Source organism: Dromiciops gliroides, chromosome 2 (assembly GCF_019393635.1).
Source record: "Dromiciops gliroides isolate mDroGli1 chromosome 2, mDroGli1.pri, whole genome shotgun sequence".
In the NCBI taxonomy this organism is placed as follows: Eukaryota; Metazoa; Chordata; class Mammalia; order Microbiotheria; family Microbiotheriidae; genus Dromiciops; species Dromiciops gliroides.
This window is the reverse complement of record NC_057862.1, coordinates 49,921,981-49,943,381: the sequence shown is the minus strand read 5'-3', so window position 1 is coordinate 49,943,381 and position 21,401 is coordinate 49,921,981. Positions and strand designations below refer to the sequence as shown.

The window sequence follows — 21,401 nt, the reverse complement described above, 5'->3', positions numbered from 1 at the left end:
TGCCCATCATGGCTCTCCTGGGTCTATGCCAGGCTTGCTATCCATTTCGGAGTTCCTCATCTATTTCCTCTTTCTGTCCAGGTGTTAAGTATATTCCATTGACAATATCAGGAACTCCCTCCTCAATTACTTTTAAACCTTTTATCTAGTCTCTCCTTTCCTCTGTCACCAGAGGAATATACCCTCTTCCTCCTTTCCAAGGCAAATCTTCTCACCTCAGTCCTACCCTTCAGGTATCCCCTGGGGTGGGGCTGCATTAATCATTCCTCCTCTTTCATCTTCAATTTCTCTCTCTCTCTCTCTCTCTCTCTCTCTCTCTCTCTCTCTTCCCCCCCCTTTTTCCTCTGTCTATAAATCTACTGTGAGATTTAAAATTGGATATTAGATCATAAATCTCCCCTACTTAACCCTTCCCTTAATTTATCTCCCAGACTAGTAAATGGAAGAAGCTTCTGGTTTTCTAGATAGAGCCTTTATTGTATACAAGGTGTTGTTGATTAGAAGGATAGGAAAATAGAAATACAGTACAAATCGTCTTAAATCTAGGCTTAGTCTATATTCCTTATAAAAACTCACCAAACCGATTTAGGCCACCTTTGGAGTGAGTCAGACCGTCTGTGCCGCGCTGCCAGGAGTCCCGTCAAGCCGGTAAAAAAAAAGCTACTCCTTCGCAAGCTGTTTTTGGAAGCTTATTTATAGATCTGGAACAGAGGCGGTCCTTACACACTGCTTCAAGGTTATTGGTTGGCATCATCCAAATCCATTGTCTTTGAAGGTGTTCTCAAGTTGAGTTCATAGTCTAGTTTATGAGAATTATACCTTCTTAAGGGATAGCCAGGTATGATCACAATCCAATTAACTTGATACAATCCAATTAACTTGAAGTAGGCTTAATCAGCAGTCAATCACTCTCACTTGATTTAATCAGTCTTGATTAATCTCCAGGTGGGTCTTTGAGTATCTGCTAAATCCCATTATTTCATCACATTCCCCCCTTTGTTTCTTCTAGGAACAGGTGTTCCTTGATGAAACAGTAAAAAATAATTAAGTCTTTGGAAGTCTTTTCTCAGTTCTCTTGTCTTCTTGGAGTGGTAAGATGTCATCAGGAGGAAGCTGGATTCAGGCTTAATCAGCAGTCAATCACTCTCACTTGATTTAATCAGTCTTGATTAATCTCCAGGTGGGTCTTTGAGTATCTGCTAAATCCCATTATTTCATCACACTACTCAGATCCAGGTATTCAAAATAACTCCAAATCATACCTTTTTCTAACCCTCCTATCACCTCAAGCCATTGCCCCATTTTTCTTCTCTTATTCACTGCTATACTTCTAAAAACAAACATCCAGCTAGTCTTCATTTACTCTCTCCACTTTTTCACCACTTACATTCATCCCCTTAAAACCTGTTTTCTGCCCTAACTGAAACTGTTCTCCCCAACATCACTGAATAAGGCAGTGCAGGGTCAAGTCAGCGAGTGTTTACTAAGCAGCTACCATATGCCAGACACCCAGCTAAGGGCTGTGGAAACAAAGAAAGGCAAGAAAGAATCCTTGTCCTCGAGGTCTGATGGAAGAGACAACATGCAAGCAACCGCATACAAACAAGGCATTGATGGGATCCATTGGATATCGAGATTGCAGGCAGTGAATCCTGGCTTTGCCCCTTGGTATCTGCATGCCCCTGTGTTACGTTACCTCTCTAGGTCTCAGTTTCTTCATCTCTAAACTGAGGGATTTAGACTAGATCTTTTCCAATATCCCTTCCAGCCTCATGATTCCAGAGGATTCTGAGTTCCCAAGCCGCCATCTTGGTGTGGGGTTTTTTTGGGTTTTTTTGTTTTTTTGGCGGGGCAATGGGGGTTAAGTGACTTGCCCAGGGTCACACAGCTAGTAAGTATCAAGTGTCTGAGGCTGGATTTGAACTCAGGTACTCCTGAATCCAGGGCCAGTGCTTTATCCACTGTACCACCTAGCTCCCCCCCCCCCCATCTTGTTTTTAGGCTTGCTCCTTCCTGAATTTTCTGCTGCACTTTGACATCAGCAATGACTCCTTGCTTCTTGCTAGCTTCCATGACCTGGTTCTTTCATAGTCATACTCTTGTCTGTCTTACCAATCCTTCCTGGTCTCCTTCGGTGGCTCATGCTCTTCTTTCCCCACCTTTAGTGTGGATATTCCCAGAGCTCTATCCTTGGTTTTTATTTCATCTTTGCCTTGGTGACATATCTACTCTTGTGGCTTCTAGGGTTAGCTCTTTGTAGAAGACTTTGCTCCTTACTGCTAACCCCTCTTGCCTGAGTTTTAGTTCTGTGCTGGTGTATGTTCTGTCCAGAACAGAACTCCTCGTCTCTAAATTTGCCGCCACCCCCCCCCAGCTTTTTTCCCCCCTGTTGATGACATTACACCATTGTCATCTTAGCGTCATATCGATCACAGAATTTCAGAGTTGGAAGAGACCTCTGACTTGTGATGTCTAAAAAAATCTAATGTGTGGTTACCTTAAATTAGAAGCTTTAGCACCAGTCTTTGGGCATTAAGCATTTATTAAAGTATAACAGGTATTCATGTGAAGTTCAGAAAGTTTAGAAAAGGCCTTTCTAGCCTAGAGTTCCAGCCTGGTTTGCTTCTTCAAGTCCTCTGCCATGAGCCTGCTTCAATCATGAACTCTCCTCAAACTGAGCGTGGAAGCTTTTTATAGGTCCAGAACATAGGCAATCATTACACACTGCTTCAAGCAGATTGGTTAGCATCATCCAAATCCATTGGTTCACTGGACTTGAAGGTGGTCTTAAGTTAAGTTCAAAGTCTTTAGCTTCTGAGAACAATACCTTCTTAAGGCCTAGCCAGGTGTGATTACAATCTAGTTAACTTGAAGTAGGCTAATCAGCAGTCAATCACTCTCACTTGATTCAATCAGTTTAGATTAATCTCCAGGTGGGCCTTTGAGTATCTGCTAAATCCCATTATTTTATCACAGATTCCTATCCAAAAAGACTTCCCTACTGTATGATCATTTAGCTTTTACTTGAGGGGAACCCACCACCTCCTGAGGCAACTTACCTAATGGTTGTGTGTGGGGGGGTCTTATTGTTAGAAAGTTTTCCGAATGTCAAAGCTAGATTTGCCTCTTTTGCCTTCCATCCATTACTCCTAGCTGTGCCCCCTAGAGTCAAACAAAACAGATCTAATCAAATCTCCTTCTCCATCTGTGCTGTTCAGTTATTGGAAGAGAGCTATCATGTTCTCCCCCAGCCACAATGTTATTGATAAAAACACTGAATACCACAGGACCAAGCACAAGTGCCTGGGGGACATTTCCTAGGGAGCTCCTTTTGAGTTAAAACAGAATCATTGGTGACTAATCTTTGAGTATGGACATTCACCCTGTTCTGTGTTTATCTAATTGTGCCTTTGTCTAGCCCCACATCTCTATCTTCTCCCCAAGAGTAGCGTATCATCTTTAACTCTTTTAACCTTTTTCCTTTATTTCCTCCAATCCCCGTATTTAATCAGTTGCCATGTTCCATTGATTTTGTCTTTCTGGTTGCATTCATTCCCTTCTTTCTACTCTTACTCCTTAACTTTATTTTAAAGATGTCATCATGGATCAGCTAGGTGGCACAGTGGACAAAGCACCAGTCCTGGACCCAAGAGTCCCTGAGCCCAAATCTGGCCCCAGATATAAGCCACCCCACAAAAAACTAGGATAAACAAAAAATAAATGCTTTACAAATATCATCCCTTCATATTCAGTTCAGACCTATGTCCTCTGTCTAAATGTATTCCTTTCAGCCATCCTAATACTGAGAAAATTCTTATGAGTTATAAGTATTATCTTCCCATGTAAGAATGTAAACGGTTTTCTTTCTACTGCCAGTGACACCATCCTAATTAAGGTGCCCATTGTTTAATATAATTGTGTTCTGACTGGTTTTCTTGACTCTAGTTCCTTTTCTTCTTCAACTCATCTTTCATGCAGTTGCCCAGGAAATCTTCCTGATGCATTAGACTGATAAATCACTTCTCTCCTTGGATACTTCCCATGGCTCTCTGTTGTCTATAAGGGAAAGGGTTAAAAGTTCCGTAGCCTAACATTCAAAGGCCCTCCAGGATCTGGTTCCAACCTAGCTTAAGTCTTGTATTCTAGAGAGACTGTCTAGCTCTTCAGTTAAAGTGAGATAAGACACTGACATACTGTTATATTTTACTTTCTTGTAACACAGCAAGCCTCAGTGCTGTGTACTCCTGGAGAACTGAGGAAATGGGATTCTCTGATGCCAAAGGTCAATAAAATATATGGTTGTAAGGGGGTCATCAGTCAAAAACTACAGAGAGGGCAGGTGGACAAAAAGGGCCACGAGCTTTGGATGACCCAAGTAAAGGCTATTGCAGTAGCTTAGGTGGGTAGTCATGGAAGCCAAGACTAAGTGTTGGAATGAATGTGAAGGTTGAATATGCATTCTAGAGGTGGAATGGGAACCACCTGGGAGAGGTCAGAGGGGGAGAGAAGGGATGAAGATGATCCTAAGGCTTCCAACATAGGAGACAGACTGAGGGGGAGGGGCTTGTCACAGACAGATATACTTAAGAGAATCCAAAGAGGAGCTGGTATAAGAAATAGGTAATAAATTCAGTTTGGGATATATTGAGTTTGAGAGGCCTGTGCTGGAGCTAATTAGAGATGTCAGGATTAAACATACTAACATGAAAGTCATTTGCATGATGTTGATGGTTGAATTTGAAAGCTAACATGAAGAATTTCTTATACTTAAAAAGAACGATGGAACAGAAAGAGATTCATGGGTTTTTATACACTCTTTTTATTGTATTGTAGAAATGCTAGGGGGTTTTTTGATGGGTTTAGTTCAGAATTTTTTTTTAAATTAAATTAATTTTTAAAAAGTGACAGTTGAAGCCATGGGAGTGAATGAGATTGCCAGCAGAGGAATTATGGAGAAATGTGACGAGGGTCTGGCTAATGGCAGAGCCTTGGGGACACCTACTACGTTAAGGGGTCTGGGAAAGAGATAAGGAAACAAAAGGGGCACAGTTAGAGAGTGTGGAAGAAAACAACCTATAAACTCTGTTTTTCTTAGTTTCTGTTAGGGACAATGTACAGATTAATGCATAAACTACATAACAAAGTCAAACAAAGACATAGTTCAAGTTTAGTGTTTATTTACCAAATAGAAAAAAACAGTAATTTCAATGCTGGTGTGCTCTGGATGAAAATATCCATTTCAGAACCAAATCCTCAATTAAATTATTTCCTCTAACTATTCCCCTTCCAATTAGGTCAACAGTTTAGATTTAGGGCAGTTGCTGTAAGAAGTAAGGTAGGGAGCTATTAAAGAATGATTGTCAGTAGGGTTCAGCTCTGAGGTTAAGGAATTGGGCAAGATCAGCCTGTTACTTTGCTGGGGCTTGTGATACTCGGTAGGCATCGAATTGGTATAGCAAGGCTCTCCCAGGACTGAGGACAAGCCTTCCAGGTTGGGAACAGTGAATGGCCAGTGCAGGGGCCAGGGGTGGGAAGGCAAGGAGTTACAGGGAAATAGTTGGTGAAGCATTAATAAAGTGGCGGACCTTCAGGTCCAATGTGGGCGTGGAGGCAAGTGACAACAGAATAGGAGAGATGGACTGAGATTATGAGAAGTGTAGCTTATGTATTATTACATAAAGGGTGAAAATGTGAAAGGCAGGGAAGAGAAGAGGAAGGACAGGTAGTTTGGTTCAAAGAATAGAATGTTCAAGATATTGGATGTCTTACAATTGTGACAGGATTCAGTTCAATCAACATTTATTAAGTGCCTACTGGGGGACTATACTAAACACTGGGGTGCAAATAAGAAAAAGAATCCCTGCCCTCAGGAGCTTACAATCTGATGGGGGTGGGTGGAAAAACACAGAAAAGAGGAGGAAAGGGGTTAGAGGGCATCTTGTTCTGTAAAGTTGAAGCCAAACAGAGCTGCAGATAGAAAGAGGAGAGTCAGCTGGAAAGTCCAGATCCAGCCCTCCAGTCAGAGAGGAGAAGGAGGCTGAGGGAAGTGGGAAGGTGGTGAGTATCCAAGGCTAAGTTAGCAGGATGTTGATGGGATTTGCAGTGTTGGCTTATCCTAGGAGTGGCCACTTGTTTCTGGAGGTGCACATAAATAGTAGAGATTAAAATCTAAGGTATGACCATCACTGGAGTTGAACAAGGAATAAATGATTATGGAGTCAGGCTGTCAGAGGAGCATCAACAGGAGTATTGAGGGGCCGGTCCTAAAGCTGACAGAGAGGGTACAGAGAGAACCATAAGGACCACAAATCGGGTACTAACGACAGAGTTGAGCTGGCCATCTGTGGGTCACTAGGTGACCACAACATGCTGTGGCCTTCAAAAGAAGACGTCATCCCATTTTCTCAGATGCAAAAAATCAGCCCGTATGGACTGGCTTCTCGAACTGGCTGATAGGCAAGAAGAAAATGTGACCTGGAGATGTACAGGTAGAGGGAGGAAGGGAAGACCTGAGACTGGGGGGCCAGAATTCTTTGATGGAAGACCTGGAAGCTGGGCAGAAGAGTACCTTTCTGACAGTGGACGGAGGGGCCGCTCATGATTTTCAGCAGGGAAATAACGAGATAGAAGCGTTGTCTTAGGAACGTTATGCGGTGTGGAAACTGAGGCTCAGAAAGGTGTTCACACAAGGATTATTTGGGAGAAAGGGATTTGAGCCCAGGCTCCCTCACTCTAAATCTCCTCCTCTTTTCCACTGCTATGACTTCTAGGTGGTGTGTGGGATGGGCTGGAGAAAGAGAGGTCAAGCTAGGAGGCAAATGAAAAGAGGACCTGGGTTAGACAGGCAGCAGAGTAAATGCAAAGGGAAGAAGAGAAGCTAGTTGTCTTGGGTTTTTTTCTTTTCTTTTTTTTCAGGGCAATGAGGGTTAAGTGACTTGCCCAGGGTCACACAGCTAGTAAGTATCAAGTGTCCGAGTCCAGATTTGAACTCTGGTCCTCCTGAATCCAGGGCTGTGCTTTATCTACTGAGCCATCTAGCTGCCCCCAGAAGCTAGTCTTTTCAAAGAAAAAGTTGGCAGGATGTGTTAACTACGTGGCTATTGGAAGGAAGGCAAGATGAAAAGGAGGAGGAGGCTACCTGTGTGACTCTTGGCAAGTCACTTATTCCCCCATTGGCCTGTGAAAAGAAAAGAAAAGGAAAGGAGGAGGAGGAGGAATCGATGTTTCTGCCAGGGTGATGAGGAGATTGCTGGTATATCTAACAAAAACAAGATCTGGAGGGGCAGCTAGGTGGCGCAGTGGATAGAGCACCAGCCCTGGAGTCAGGAGTACCTGAGTTCAAATCCCGCCTCAGACACTTGACACTTACTAGCTGTGTGACCCTGGGCAAGTCACTTAACCCCAATTGCCTTACTATTAAAAAAAAAAAAAACTAGAGAAGAATCTCTATGTGATAGGGACAGGGAAGGAAGAGAGGCAGGGAGAAGAATTAGTTCCAGTTTTGAGTTTGAGATGATACTAAGACATTCAGGATGGTTATGTGGGTCTGGGTGTTAGCCAAGAGGGAAGGACCAGCCAAGTAGATTGGAAGGTCTTCATCATAGAAGTGATTGTTGGAACTATAACAGTGGATGAATTCTTCAGGAGAAAGAACCTGAGGACGGCAGAGCAGGAGGTGAATGTGGACCCTGTAATTAGTTAGGGCATGGAGGATAAAAGAGGAGAGAAGGAAAGAAACATTTTCTTATGTCACATGCCATCTCCTGTTCTGTCACTTTAGGTCCCTTGGAGAACACCTACCATGACTTTTGGCTCATGGTATGGGAGCAGAAAGTTCTGGTGATCGTCATGACCACACGGTGAGTACCCACTCCTTCACCACCACTGCCCCCACTCCGCCCCCTCCCATCATGAGTAGAGGTGAGTACTGCCAGAGGAGGGGAGATGGATTGAGATGGGAAATTAAATATTATTACGAGTGGTTGGGGGTGGAGAAGAGGGATCAGAGACTAGAATTTCAAAGATCATGGTGTTGAATGTCAAGGTTTGAAGAAGGGAGGTTGGGGGTTTGTTTTGATTTTCTGATAATGAAGGTCAGAAAAATCCTGGCAGGAAGGCTTTCAGAAAAACCTGGAAAGACTTACAAGAACTGATGCAAAGTGACATGAGTAGAATCCGAAGACTATACACAGTAACAGCAATGTTGTCCCAGAGAGGGAAGAGCAGAGGGAAAGAATTTGGAACTCAAAAATTTTTTTAAAAGAATGTTAGAATATTTTTACATGTAATTGGAAAGAAATTTTTAAAAAAATTTTTTTCACTTGGGGGAAAAGAAAAAGAAAACCTTGGTAGAAGGGAGAGTAAATCTGTCACTCTACTTAGGTACTAAGGAATTAGTATAACCAAATTATAATGGAATTTAATCTTGTGGATTTCTCATAGCTATACAGGGTGGGCCAAAAGTCATGTTTCAGTATTTAATAACTCCTTTATTATTTGTTTTTAATTTGCAATACCATAGCATCATATACAGCATATATAGGAAATGAATTTACATTAAATGTGAAAAATCACATCTCTTAAATGGCCAAAAATGAAGGAAAAATCATTTTCAAAAAGTTATTAAAACATTGGCCCACCCTGTATAACTTGTGCTTTATCTCTGATTTGGTAGCCATGCCCCAGGACTAAGCGACTCCACTGTCATTTCCTAATAAGTTCTTAACTAAATTCAGTTTGGCAGCTTTTTTAATTGGCCCCCCTCAGTCAGAGGTGACCCAGCCCAGTCTATGTATTCTGAAGGGATACCAATAAATGGTTTCTTTCCCCCCTAGGAGGTTTTGATTTTGTGAAGCCCAGCAGACATGGCTATAAATTTGTGTCTTTATCTGCAAGCTCTGTTTAAGAGCAGTCAGAAAGTTAGGCAGGCACCATCAATCTAGTGAGATCATTTAGCAATACATGTATGAGAAAAGACAATTGGATAAGACTCAGAATGCCTGGATTCTAGCTGGTTCTGTCACAGGCTTTCTGCATTAGCTTGAGCAGGTTACCTAAAGTCTTGGGGCCTCAGTTTCCTTACCTATAAAATGGGAGGTTAGCCAGCATCACAGAATTTAAAGTTGGAAAGGCTCTACACATCCATCTGGTCCAGCCCATCCCTCACCAAGAGTCCCCTCTATATTATAACCCCCAAATGATCATCCAACCTCTGCTTGAGGTCCTCAAATAAGGGAACCTATTCCACTTTTAGATGGGCATAATTTTTCAGAAGTTCTTCCTGACACTAGGTCTAAGTCTGGCAGGGGATGCAGTACAGAGAGCACTGGGCTTGGAATCAGGAAGACCTGAATTCAAATCCAGCCTCAGACACTTCCTGGCTGTGTGACCCTGGGCACTTCACCCTGTTTACCTCAGTTTCCTCATTTGCAAAATGAGCTAGAGAAGGAAATGGCAAATCACTCCAGTATCTTTCCCAAGAAAACCCCAAATGGGGTCACAGAGAATTGGACACGAATGAAAAATGACTAAACAACAACCAAGGTCTAAATCTGACTCTTGGCAGCTTCCTCTCGTTGCTCCTGCTTTGCCCTCTGGGACAAAACTAAGCAAGGCTAAACCCCACTTTCACTTGACAGATCTTCTCATGTTTGGATACAGCTACTATGATGAGCCCCCTGAATCTCCCCCAAGCTAAACACCTTCAGTCCCTTCAACTTAAATGCCATGAACCTCAAGCTCTTTCACAGTCCCAGCTTCCTTCCTCTGCATGTCTCTGACTTACCAGTATTCTCTTCTGAAATGTGGTACCCAGGGCTGCAGAGATGGTCTGAACCAGACAGGGTACCACACGATGATAACCTCCTTCTTCCTAGAAGCTGGACCTCTTGCCTTTCTGCAGTCCCAGGTCACATGAGCTTTTTGGCCACCATAGTGCAAGGTTGGCTTCTACTGAGTTCGTAGTCCACTAGACCTTCAGACCTTTTTCGAATGAATTGTTGTCTGTCTTCTCCCCTGTCTTGTATTTGTTAAGTCTGTCTTTTGGACCAGAGTGTGAAAATTCACATTTATCCGTGTTAAATTTCTTTTCTTTTCTTTTTTTTGTTTTTTAGTGAGGCATTTGGGGTTAAGTGACTTGCCCAGGGTCACACAGCTAGTAAGTGTTAAGTGTCTGAGGCTGGATTTGAACTCAGGTACTCCTGACTCCAATCCACTGCGCCACCTAGCTGCCCCCTATCCCTGTTAAATTTAATTTTATTAATCTACTAAAAGGTGTGTCTGCTTGGTAGATTAGCCTGTGTTCTAGCATGTCAGGATCTTTTCTGAATCCTGACTGTGTTAACGATCCCTCAGGCTTTGTGTCTTCTACAAATTTGATGAGCACTTTATCTGTGCTCATTGACAAAAATGTTCAACAGCCCGGGGCATGTACAGACCCCTGGGGCTCTCCCCTGAAAACTTCCTTCCAGGTTGACGTCAGGCATTTAATATAACTCTTCAGAGCTGACCATCCAACCAGTTCTGACTGTCTAATGGTATCACTGTCTACCCCACATCTCCCTGTCTGTTCCATGGAAACAGTAGGACGTACTTTCATGGATTGTTTTGATAAAACCTACTGAACTACCCACAGAACCTTCCCCTGGCCCACCAGGTTAGTGACCCTGTGATAAAAGGGAAGAAGGTTAGTCTGGTGTGGCCTGTTCTTAATGAGGCCTTGCTGACTTGGGGATCACTGCTTCCCCTCTTGGATTGTCACCCTTTCTCTAATAATCCTCTCCATATTTTTGCCAGGTTCGGTGACCCATAGTTTGCAAACATGTCCTCTTCCCTTTTTTGATGTGTGTTCCTCTCCTCTTCCCCCCCCCTTCCCCACCCCGTGATCTTTGCCCTGTCACTGGCTGACTAGCCGCCAGGATGGAGCTCACCTGAGCCCCAAGGGCTTGAATTCATCCAGGGCAGCTAAGCCATCTTTTCCTGTCTCCCCTAACTATTCCCTATCTTCAGTTTGTCTTCTCTTCTTTCGTTCTCCTTGGTGGAGATTACAAAAGCAAAATAAAAACTGATCAGTCCTCCCTTAGTTATCATCCATCTCATTCACTGCAAACGTCAGTCCTGCCCCCCTTTTTTGGGTCTCTTTCTCTTAAATGTAACTAAAACAAAACCATCCCCAAAACCCCCCTAAAACACCAACAAAAACCCATTTTCCCTTCGCTTTCTTGGCCAGTCTCTGCCCAAGTCTTGCTGGACCTGACACTGCTTTTTCAGCTCTGGGTTCAGTTTTGGTGTTCAACATGGTTAATTACTTCTGCCTTTTGTACACATTATCCTAATAAAATCTAAGTTGGTTGGGGAGTTCCGGGTGTGTCTACGTTGGTTTTTTTGACAGAAGTCCCATTTTCCTTTCTTGTCGGAATTATTTCCATTGTTTTCAGAATTTTATCATTGAGAGTTTCCCATCCCTCCTGGACTGATTTTTCCCCTATAAGTTTTAGTCAATGGTATCCCAACAATTCTTCCTTTGAATCCTTTGAAATCTGCATTCTTTTTTTTTTTTTTTTGGTGGGGCAATTGGGGTTAAGTGACTTGCCCTGGGTCACACAGCTAGTAAGTGTTAAGTGTCTGAGGCCGGATTTGAACTCTGGTACTCCTGAATCCAGGACCGGTGCCTTATCCACTGCGCCATCTAGCTGCCCCCGAAATCTGCATTCTTAAAATCTAGAAAGTATATCAGACTCTGTTCTACCCTTCTCTTTCTCCTTAGTCAATCTCGTAATTCAGAGACTGATTAGCCAGTAATAAAACTTTCCATGTCCTTTAGGCTTTAGTCTTCCCCTTCCTCCTCTCCTCTCCCCATTACAAAACAAAAGGGGGCAGCTAGGTGACACAGTGGATAAAGCACTGCTCCTGGATTCAGGAGGATCTGAATTCACATTCGGCCTCAGACACTCAACACTTACTAGCTGTGTGACCCTGGGCAAGTCACTTAACCCTCATTGCCCTGCCAAAACAAAGCATTTAGAAGCTTCTTAATATTCAGAAAAGGCCGTTATGCTAACTTGTTAGCCGCACTGGTGAAATCAAGGGTTTGGGAAGGTACATGAAAACACGGATTTGGATTTTGAAAAAATTTCCTTGATTCAGACTTTCCCTATTTTTCAGCATCACCAAAAGGAACACTGTCCATCCCTGCTATGTTCTAAGCTGGGGAAACATGAGCAAGTGATTTCAACTTTGACTTCAGTTTCTTTGTCTGTAGTAATAGCTTTATGTAATGCTTTAAGGCTTACAATGCATTTTCCTGGGCTAGGTAATTTCTGAGGTGCATTTAAGGGCTATTTTCTAAAATTCTCTGATTCCAGGCACTTGATGAAAAGGAAAGAGGAATGAGGAAGGTTTGTTGTCTCCTTCTTTCCTAAGTTATGCCTACACTAACCCCTCTCCCTCTGATCCTTGCTCCTCCCTTCCCTTCCCCTCCCAGCAGCCTATGTGATACCCAGCACCTCCCAGCAACTATATAGAATGGAAAAGACAGTGAATGGAGTGTCAAATGGGAATGTTCTGAGGTCAGAGAAGGTGTGGTATCCTCCACCTGTCCATCCAGTGCCTGGTTGCTGTTACCTTCTGGCTCCCTGTCTGCCTTCCCTCCTTTCTCAGGGAGTCCATTCAGCCCCTGGCTTACAGTCTTCATCTTGCCCTTATACTTGGCGGCAGTGGGGGTGGGGGGAGGCGCGGTATGGCAGGGATTTCAGTAGACATGCTGCTGTCCCATTCTTGCCTCCCAGTTCATCACCTTCCTCAGCTCCCAAGACCTGTATGTTCACTCTACATGAGATACACTCAGAGGGATGGTCATTCCTTGATCTCCCCATTACCCATAATTCTTTAACCTCCATTGTCCAGTCCTCCAACATTCTTCTTGGACCCCAGCCTTTTATGCTTCCCACCATCTGTCTGCGTTCATTGTGATCTCCAGTTATTCTACCCCTCCTTGCTTTCCTACTGCCATCTCCTTGTTTCCCTTCTTTTGTTTTGATGTTTTATTGAGGCTCTTGACCCTTGCCTGTGCCCTACTCTCACGGATATGCTCTGTTCTCTGGATTTGGGTGATAACTGGGCTATTCTGGTCCTCTTCTCTCTGTGATGGCTCCAGCTTACTCTGCTTTCCTGCTTCATCATCGGTGTCCTGTTCTCTAGGCACAGGTGTCCTCCAGGGGGCTGCCCTGGGCCATTTTCTTCTCTCTCTCTGCACTTTCTCTTGATCCCAGAGCATCTTGGGATTAAGTTATCATCCCTTTAATCTATATATCCAACCCACATCCCTCTCCTGAGCCCCTGGCCCATGTGGCCAAATGCCCATGGGTTTTCTCTTCTGCAATGTTCTGTGGTCATTTATCTCCAACTCGCTGTGTCCCCTGTTGGATCTCATTATCTTCCCTTTTGATGTGTCCCTCCTCCTAAGTTCCCCGTCTGGGACCCAGATTCACCACCTCACAGTCGTCCTTGGCTCTTTTCTCTCCTGCCTCTCCCCTCCCCTCACCCACAGTCAGTCTGTTACCAAGGTTTATGGAATTGACCTGCATCACACACCCCACCGCTTGTCTCCTCCACTCGCAGGACCCTCCTTCGGGCCCTCCTAATAGGGCTCTCTCCTCACAGTGTCTCAACCGTCTACCCTCCAAACAGCACACCTGAAACATAGGTTTGACCCCCCTCACTTTCCTGATCAGAAACTCGGGGTGTTTTTATTTCCTATTGGGCAAAACTGACAAGGCTCCAGCCTGGCTCATTCTCTGCTTCAACCAGGCTGGCTGCTGGCTTTTTCCCACGCCTGACCTTGTTTCCTGCTTCTGGGTCTTTGCCCACAGTTTCCCCTGCCTAGTGTGCCCTCCCTGTTCCTTTCCTTTTGTCTCTTGGAGTCTCTCCCTCCCTCTCCTACCGGAGGCCTTTCTTCATCTAATAATCCCAAATGACTTTGTTTTTTCTCTCTGCTTTCATGCCTTCAAGCCTAGTAGAATCGGTCTCCTTGAGAAAAGGGCGTCCCATCCTCAGGGATGAGCAGAGTGCTCTGTACCTAGTGGATGTCTGATAAATGCTGATGGGGTTTTACCTTATCTCCTCTTCTTCCACTTAGCTCGGGCTAAGGGGTGTTTGGAGCCTACTTGCCAGTTCTGGGACAGGGCTCATGGTTCCCCTTCCTCTGATCTAAGCACCAGGATGTCCTGCAAGTCCCTTTGCCCCTAGTTTGGGGCATCCTATGTGTGGGACTAGACACGCAAGGTACCATGAGGCCTTTCCCTGGGGGGCAGTGGCAATGTGAGGATCCCTTTGGCTCTCATCATTACTGCTTTAGGAGGGAGCTGGTCTTCTACTTTTGTGCCATAAACCAATGACAGAAGCATTCTAAGGCAGGTCGACAGGTAGCTGGGGGCTCAGCTGCTCTGGCGAGGGTGGACGGCTAACTGAAAAGCTCTTTTTGCCTCTGGGCATTTGTGTGTCTCCAGATTTGAGGAAGGAGGCAGAAGAAAATGTGGCCAGTACTGGCCTTTGGAAAAAGACTGTCGGCTCCGATTTGACTTTCTCACAGTGACCAATCAAGGAGTGGAAAACATGAACCATTATAAGAAAACTACGCTGGAAATTCACAACATAGAAGTAAGCCTCTTGCATTCCTTCTCTCCGCCTCCTTTTTGGAAGAAAGAACTCCTGTCCTCCCATCTCCAGCTAGCAGTGATTTCAGCTTAAGGGAAGAGAAGAATTGGGAGATGCTTCACCTTGTTGTCTGAGAATCCAATGGGGGGGTGGGGGTTCCCATCTCCTCCTTGCCATCCCAGCATTGTTGCCGCCCTAATGCCTTGGTGGCATCGCACACAGGCCCTACAGCACGGGTGGTTCCAGGGCTATGCTCTGGGCTGCCTCCTTGGGAAGTGGAACTCCAAGACTTGCTAGAGAGGTGGTTTGTTTGCCAGTGGTTGGGACTGGAGCTGGCGTCCTGGGGAGGTACTGTTGGGAGGGAAGGGTATCCGGGAGGAGGAAAAGCCCCAGCTTAGTGAGGAAGAAAAAGCTGGTGAAGGTGGATGCCCGATGGGAAGGGGACCGAGAGGGCTACATAGAATAAGGATGAGGGGCTGAGTTAGAAAGGCAGAAATATTGTCTTAACCAGTGGTGGGAGGGAAGAAAGGGACACCCGGCACTGACTGGTGGTGACTCTTGGCTCTTAGGAACGACAAAAAAGACAGGTGATCCACTTCCAGTTCCTGAGCTGGCCAGATTACGGGGTCCCTTCGTCAGCTGATAGCTTAATTGACTTCCTCAGAGTGGTTAGAAAGCAGCAGAAGATGGCGGTCAGGAACTTGGGACAACGCTTCAAAGGCCATCCCAGAGGGCCGCCCATCGTGGTCCACTGCAGTGCAGGCATTGGCAGGACAGGTAATGACTTCCATGCCAGATCCTGTCTTCCAGGGGACTAAAGGCACAACGGTTGGGGAGGGGGCGGCCCAAGAATCCATTTTCAGGAAAAGGATTCCTTAGATCTGTGGTGGGCAGATTTCCTTGGGGAGCCCTGTTCAGTGTGAATTTGGCAGCTCTAGCATTAGCCACTGACTGTGACAAATCCACAGAACAGATCCTCGAGAACATTCCAGCAGAGTGGCCTGTGGCTAGGGAAAGCTAAGAGCATGCTAAGCTGCCTTGGGTTTTCCCATCCTTGATTCCCTTCCTTTCCCATCTCTTCCTTCTCCCCTTCCTTCCTTCTCTCCTCCCCCCCCTTTCTTTTTCCTTTTCCCTTCTTCTCTCCCCATCCCTCCCCTTCTTCCCATGATGAGCAGTAACCCCTTTATAGCCATAAGAGGTTTCTTCCCAAGAGAATTATGACTTTAGTGACATTATCAGTCCCAGACCAGCCATCCCATAGTTCTCCCACCCCCTATTCTGCATAATGCATGGTGGAGTGATGGGCCTGTGTACTTGTCTTGTGTCTTACCCCACCAGCCAGCAAGGCGACTCCTTAGAGGAATCGAGCCCCACCTCTTATTCCCATCGGAGGATCCTTATTTCACTTTTCCCTCACTGTTCCCTTACCATCTGGGACAAGCAGCCCTTCTTATCTTGATACTTTGTTTTAAAGTCATTTCCAAAAAGAGCCTTCCCTCCTCCCCTCCCCAGTGAGCACTGTTGAAGCAGACACATCACTCCCAACACATCTGTTCCATCTGACAGATGTGCGGTGTGCCACCCACAAGAAGAAGGAAGGAGCTCCCCATCTCCTCTTGCTTGTTCCCATGTACCTTGGCTCCATGGTGGAGATGCTTCGTTCTCTGTTTCACACTCCTTTAGGCAGAAATTGAGTTCCTTTGGGTCAGGGGGAACTGGCTGTAAGGCAAGCTTGACCATCTGCTTCCATCCACAGGTACCTTCTGCTCACTGGACATCTGCCTGGCACAGCTGGAAGAGCTGGGCACACTGAATGTGTTTCAGACCGTGTCCCGCATGAGGACCCAGAGGGCATTCAGCATCCAGACTCCAGAGCAGTACTTCTTCTGTTACAAGGCCATCATTGAATATGCCCTGAAGGAGGGCATGGTGCCCCCTGGCTACCATCTGGGCATAGAGAGGCAGTAGCTGGCGCCTGGGGCCTCTCGCCTGGTGGCAGGCACTGGCTGCCCATCAGTAACCTTCCGGCAGCCTTCCTCACTCTTCCTGGGATACTGCCAAGCCCCTAGGTGGTCATGAGTAATGTTGAAACAGATCCACCTCTTCTTGTGTCTCCTGGTACATGGCAGTCTTTTCCTTTGGCTAGCTAGCTCTGACGAAATCTCCACAAGTAGCCAGTGGCTAGCAGCTTGTGTTCTTAATTTCAAGCACCTGCTATTGAACTGTGCCTTATTCAAACCAAATTGTGGCTACCATTTTTGGACAGGGGTCCCCAAAGGAAGGAGGACAGGATCTTCTCTTCCCCTCTCAAAACCCCCTTGCCCCCAGCTTCCTCACCTTGACTCTGCCACAGTTCCATGGGGAAGGAGGTGAGAGACTGCCTCCAGTTCATCCCAAGAGAATCTGACCAACCTCTATATCCTAGAGATCAACCCTAGTGCCAAGAAGGTGTAAGAAATAAGGCGTGTGCTCCAGTCTCATCTGCCATTCTGTGTGCCTGTGTGTGTTACACATGTGGGGGTCTGGAATTATGGGGGGGGGGTGTGTGGGTGTGGGTGTGTGTGTAATATATACTGTATGTGTTGATATGTCCATACTAGAGAAACCCATATGTACACACCTCTTTCCCGCAGTTCATGGGGCACCATGCTGGAGGTGAGGCCCCTCCTGCCTAAGGGGGGGTGGGAAGGGGGCAGTTATGCATCATGCTCTTAGTCGGGGAGGACGTCGTGACAGTGTCCTTCACTCTACTCATCACCATCCCCTCCCTGGGCATGGACCACCGCCCTGCCCTCTCTTGGTCACGGCCTGCCTTTGGCCCTGGGGCTGCTGTATACACGTGGTCACCCTGGCGCATTATTCTCCCAACTTAACATTTTTTTCTCTGTTTACCTTATCAATTGGGGGAAACCCTCCACCTTGAATACGGAGCTGCAGATCTCCACTGTGACATTGGAACACTCTGTCTTTCCCTCGTCCTCCTCGGGGGATGATGGGGATAAACTCTGAGGGGCCAAGGCCGAAGGCAATCGGTACGAAGTCTTCAAAGGGCACGGTGTGGGAGGGGGAACGTGACCTGGGAGAATCACTCAACACTACGGAAAGAACTTTACTTTCAGAAAACCAAACAAGAAGCATTCCCTTCTCTGCCACTTCTCACCCCTTTCTCTCCCCAGCATCCCCACCTTGGCACCTGGAAGCTCATTCTCTGCCAGCCACATCCTGGTTCTTTGCCAAGAAAGAGCTGAAAGCAGCTCCTGGCTGGGCACGCGCGCGCGCGCGCGCACACACACACACACACACACACACACACACACACACACACACACACACACACACACACACACACACACACTCTCACTCACTCACTCACTCACTCACACTCTGGAATTGCTGTTTGTCCCTTTCCCTTGCCATGCCCTGTCCTGCCCCAGCTCAACGTCGCCAACAGCTCACCCTGTGCTGAGGTGGAGACCATCATTAATGAGAAAGCTCCCTCCCTCCCCCCAGAAGACAAGGTCGGTGGCTGAGTGGCCCCTCAGTCATTTTATACTGTAACGAGCTCTTTGAATGTGTATATTCTTATTTTTACAATCTTTTCATTTTGTATTTAACGTTCAAGGATTGAGTCAGATTTGGAGAATAATTGTAAATGTTCATATTCAATACCTTATGGTGATACAATTTTGTATTTACATATAAATATACCTACAAATGATCAGACCCTTTTAGCTTCTTTGATGTAGTATCATGGACTGGGGGGAGGATGGAAGGGGTGCAGCAAATCCCCTCTTCTGAGGTTTCAAGGGGAAGGGAGAGAATCCCCATGTCCTGTTCCAAAGGCCAATCCTCCCATAGAGGGTCCAGTGCTCTCCTCTGGAAAGGAGCTGGGATAAGGTTGCTGGCAAGAACCAGGGTCTTTGGCACCCGCCCTTCCTCCCTCCCTGGTGACAGTTCCTTCCAGCAGGATATCTATCATTAAGCAGGCCAATCAGTAGGTTTAGTGGTATTTCATGCTTGGCACTCTTGGACATAAAAGAGAAGACACAGTCCCTGCTCATAGTCTGACTGGGGAAACAGGACTAACTCGTGGCATGCTAACTCCAGCTTGTGATGGGTTCAAGGGTGGTACGGATCAGAGGAGATCACTGTGGGTTGGGGGGAGCATCAAGGAAATTTCATAAAGGTGGAGTCAGATTCAGAGAGCAGGAGGTCTGGTATTGCCCACAAAGATAGCAGGGAGCTACAGCACAGTTGATGGCCCAGTTAGAGGGTGCAGAAGAAGGCAGGCACCTCGGGTCCTGGCCCAGGTTTGTCTTCTGTGGGTTGTTGACTATAGCAGAGGAATCGGGATGCATGGGCTTCTGAGATCCTTGCCACTCTTTAAAGCCCGTCTATCCATAGTCAGTTGACCCTGAGTGTCTGCAGGCATTCTGACGGGCAGTCATACACAGAGTTATCTCTAGGGCTAGATGTATCTCTCCCCAAACCTCCCTCGTGTGGACTCTCAGTCTACAAAGTTAGAATCTGCTAACGAGGTAGTGGGGCCTGGTGGATGGAATGCAGGCCTTGGGGTTGGGAAGACCTGGATTCAAGGCTGGCCATGACCACAGGCGAGGCACTGGCCTCTCGGGCAACACGTAGAATGTTTCTACCCTGCTTCATGGCCAAAAAGTAGACCATCTCCCATCTAGAGGAGTGCTGAGGATGTGACCGCTCTCCACTCTCTTAACTGAAGGGCCTGGTGATGTGGTACAGGGAAATCGCCACAATGGAGACGATTTACCCAATGGGAGACCCCCAAACCAGTGCAACCACAGGGCCCAACCCAACATAACTAAGTATGCTAACTCCATCTTTAAAAATTCCCGAGGACAAGAGTGTCTTCGGCCTCAGATGCATCCTCTGGAATCCAATTTCTCATGATGCTTTGGCTCTGCACGGAGCCCCACTCCCCAGGTCCTACAGGTGCGGTGGCCTTGGGCCCCGTTAGTTGACCATCATGCTTTCCCAGCTGACTGTGGTCCTACCAAGTTAGGTCTTCAGAGGAGTGGGATTCCCAAAGCATTTTGTAAGGCCACTCCCCAAATTCTCTCCTAGCCATGGGCCTGCCCTACTGTGTCTGCCTCTCGCAAGTGCTCCAGGATGTTGATGCCTTGTGTTCTCAGCATTTGGGGTCAGTAGGTGGACACAAGGTGGCCCTGGCTTCCGAGCTTCAGTTGGGTTTTCCAGCATAAGAGTTCTAACTCCAAGGCCACCACCATCTTGTTACTCCAAAATCATTTCTTCACTGCCGTGAGGGGCAAATGAGTTAATATCTACTGTCCTGATGAAACAGGGTCCAAGGGGAGCAACATCTTGGATAAACACGTTCGCCACAGAATCTATTGCATAACTACATGAGCTCTACGACCATTTGTCACGATGGGGCAGACGGGAGTTTTGTTGGTTGGTTAGAGAATGTCGGACTTGGGACTAATCAATCAGGAATGGCTACCCAGAGGAGGTGGCCTCCATCTTCTAGGTATTTGGAGAAGCCATTCCTTCCCTGCCCTGTATTTTTCTGTTTTCAAACTCCTCATGGTCAAAGGGTCATCGAGGGGCCCTTGGGAGGTTCCAAAGTTCAGGCTGTAATTCTTTTTTTTTCTCTCTTTTTAAAAAATTTTTTTAAAATTAATAAAGTATTTTATTTTTTTCCCGTTACATGTAAAGATAGTTCTCAACTTTTGTTTATACAGGCTTTCCACAGGCTGTAATTCTTACTGCAGGACAAAGCTGCATCCTCCCCACTGGCCTACTTTTAAAAAAGAGCCCTGAGAGCAAGAGATCAGACCCTTACACTCCTGAGAGCATCTTTTAAAGCCTATAGTTGTGAAGGACAATCAGTGAGCTTCTTTGGACACCCACTGTGGAGAAGTTACATGACTTAAAGGCACAGCCCTAGCCTCAAAGAGCTTAGTTTTAGCAGAGGAAGGGCCCTAAGGTCTGAAGCATCTGGAAGAATTCATAGGAACATAGACTACAGAGATCCCAGGGATCTCTGTAGTCTAAATTTAGTCCAACTCTCTCCTTTTATAGATGAGGAAACTGAGGCAGGGAAAGACATTTATGTTCATATAGGGAGAAAGGAATAGAGCCCAGATTTCGAACACAGTTCGTATTTCACCTAAGTCTCTATTCAGTAGTCTCTATTTTATCTTGTCTTTCTAGAAGACTTGGTCCCAATTGCTCCTCTGGGATACTTGAAAGACTTGGGAGACATTCAAATGTTTGGTTACTTAATGAATTTGGTGTATGTGAATTTGGGGTTGAAAGCACATATGCTAAAACCCCTTTTATGCCCAAATTCAAATATGGCAGAATCAAGGGAGAAAAAAATTATTTTGAAAATGCTTGCAGACTTTAGTTTCTGAGCCAAGCTGAAGGCTTTGGTTTTGGTTTGGGTTTGGTTTTTTGGTCTAATTATCTATCCCAGGTCACAAATTCCTGTGACATCAAGTATGAAGGCCAATAAAGGCAGCCACCAGCTGATGAACCTGAGCCCCTTCCAGCCCAACTTGTGCTAAGAGCTGGGGTGGCCCTTCCCTATACCCCAACGTAGCCACATGAATCCAGACAAGGAGATCTGAATTTGCTAAACTTTTTACATAGTGACTTGAAGTTTAAAATGAGTCTGTCAGGGGGGCAGCTAGGTGGCGCAGTGGATAAAGCACTAGCCCTGGATTCAGGAGAACCTGAGTTCAGGTCTG

General features: G+C 45.9%; 1 protein-coding gene across 3 annotated transcripts in view; it reads left to right on the top strand.

Moving 5' to 3' along the window:
- PTPN9 (protein tyrosine phosphatase non-receptor type 9) overlaps positions 1-18,360 on the top strand; it is a 74,213-nt gene extending 55,853 nt beyond the window's left edge. For all 3 annotated transcript variants that reach the window (XM_043989325.1, XM_043989324.1, XM_043989326.1), the window contains exons 10-13: positions 7,781-7,859; positions 14,505-14,655; positions 15,222-15,429; positions 16,409-18,360. In XM_043989325.1, the coding sequence (XP_043845260.1) occupies positions 7,781-7,859; positions 14,505-14,655; positions 15,222-15,429; positions 16,409-16,620 (650 nt within the window). In that variant the 3' untranslated portion in view covers positions 16,621-18,360. The remainder of the gene's footprint in view (positions 1-7,780; positions 7,860-14,504; positions 14,656-15,221; positions 15,430-16,408) is intronic.
- Positions 18,361-21,401: the final 3,041 nt, after the last annotated feature.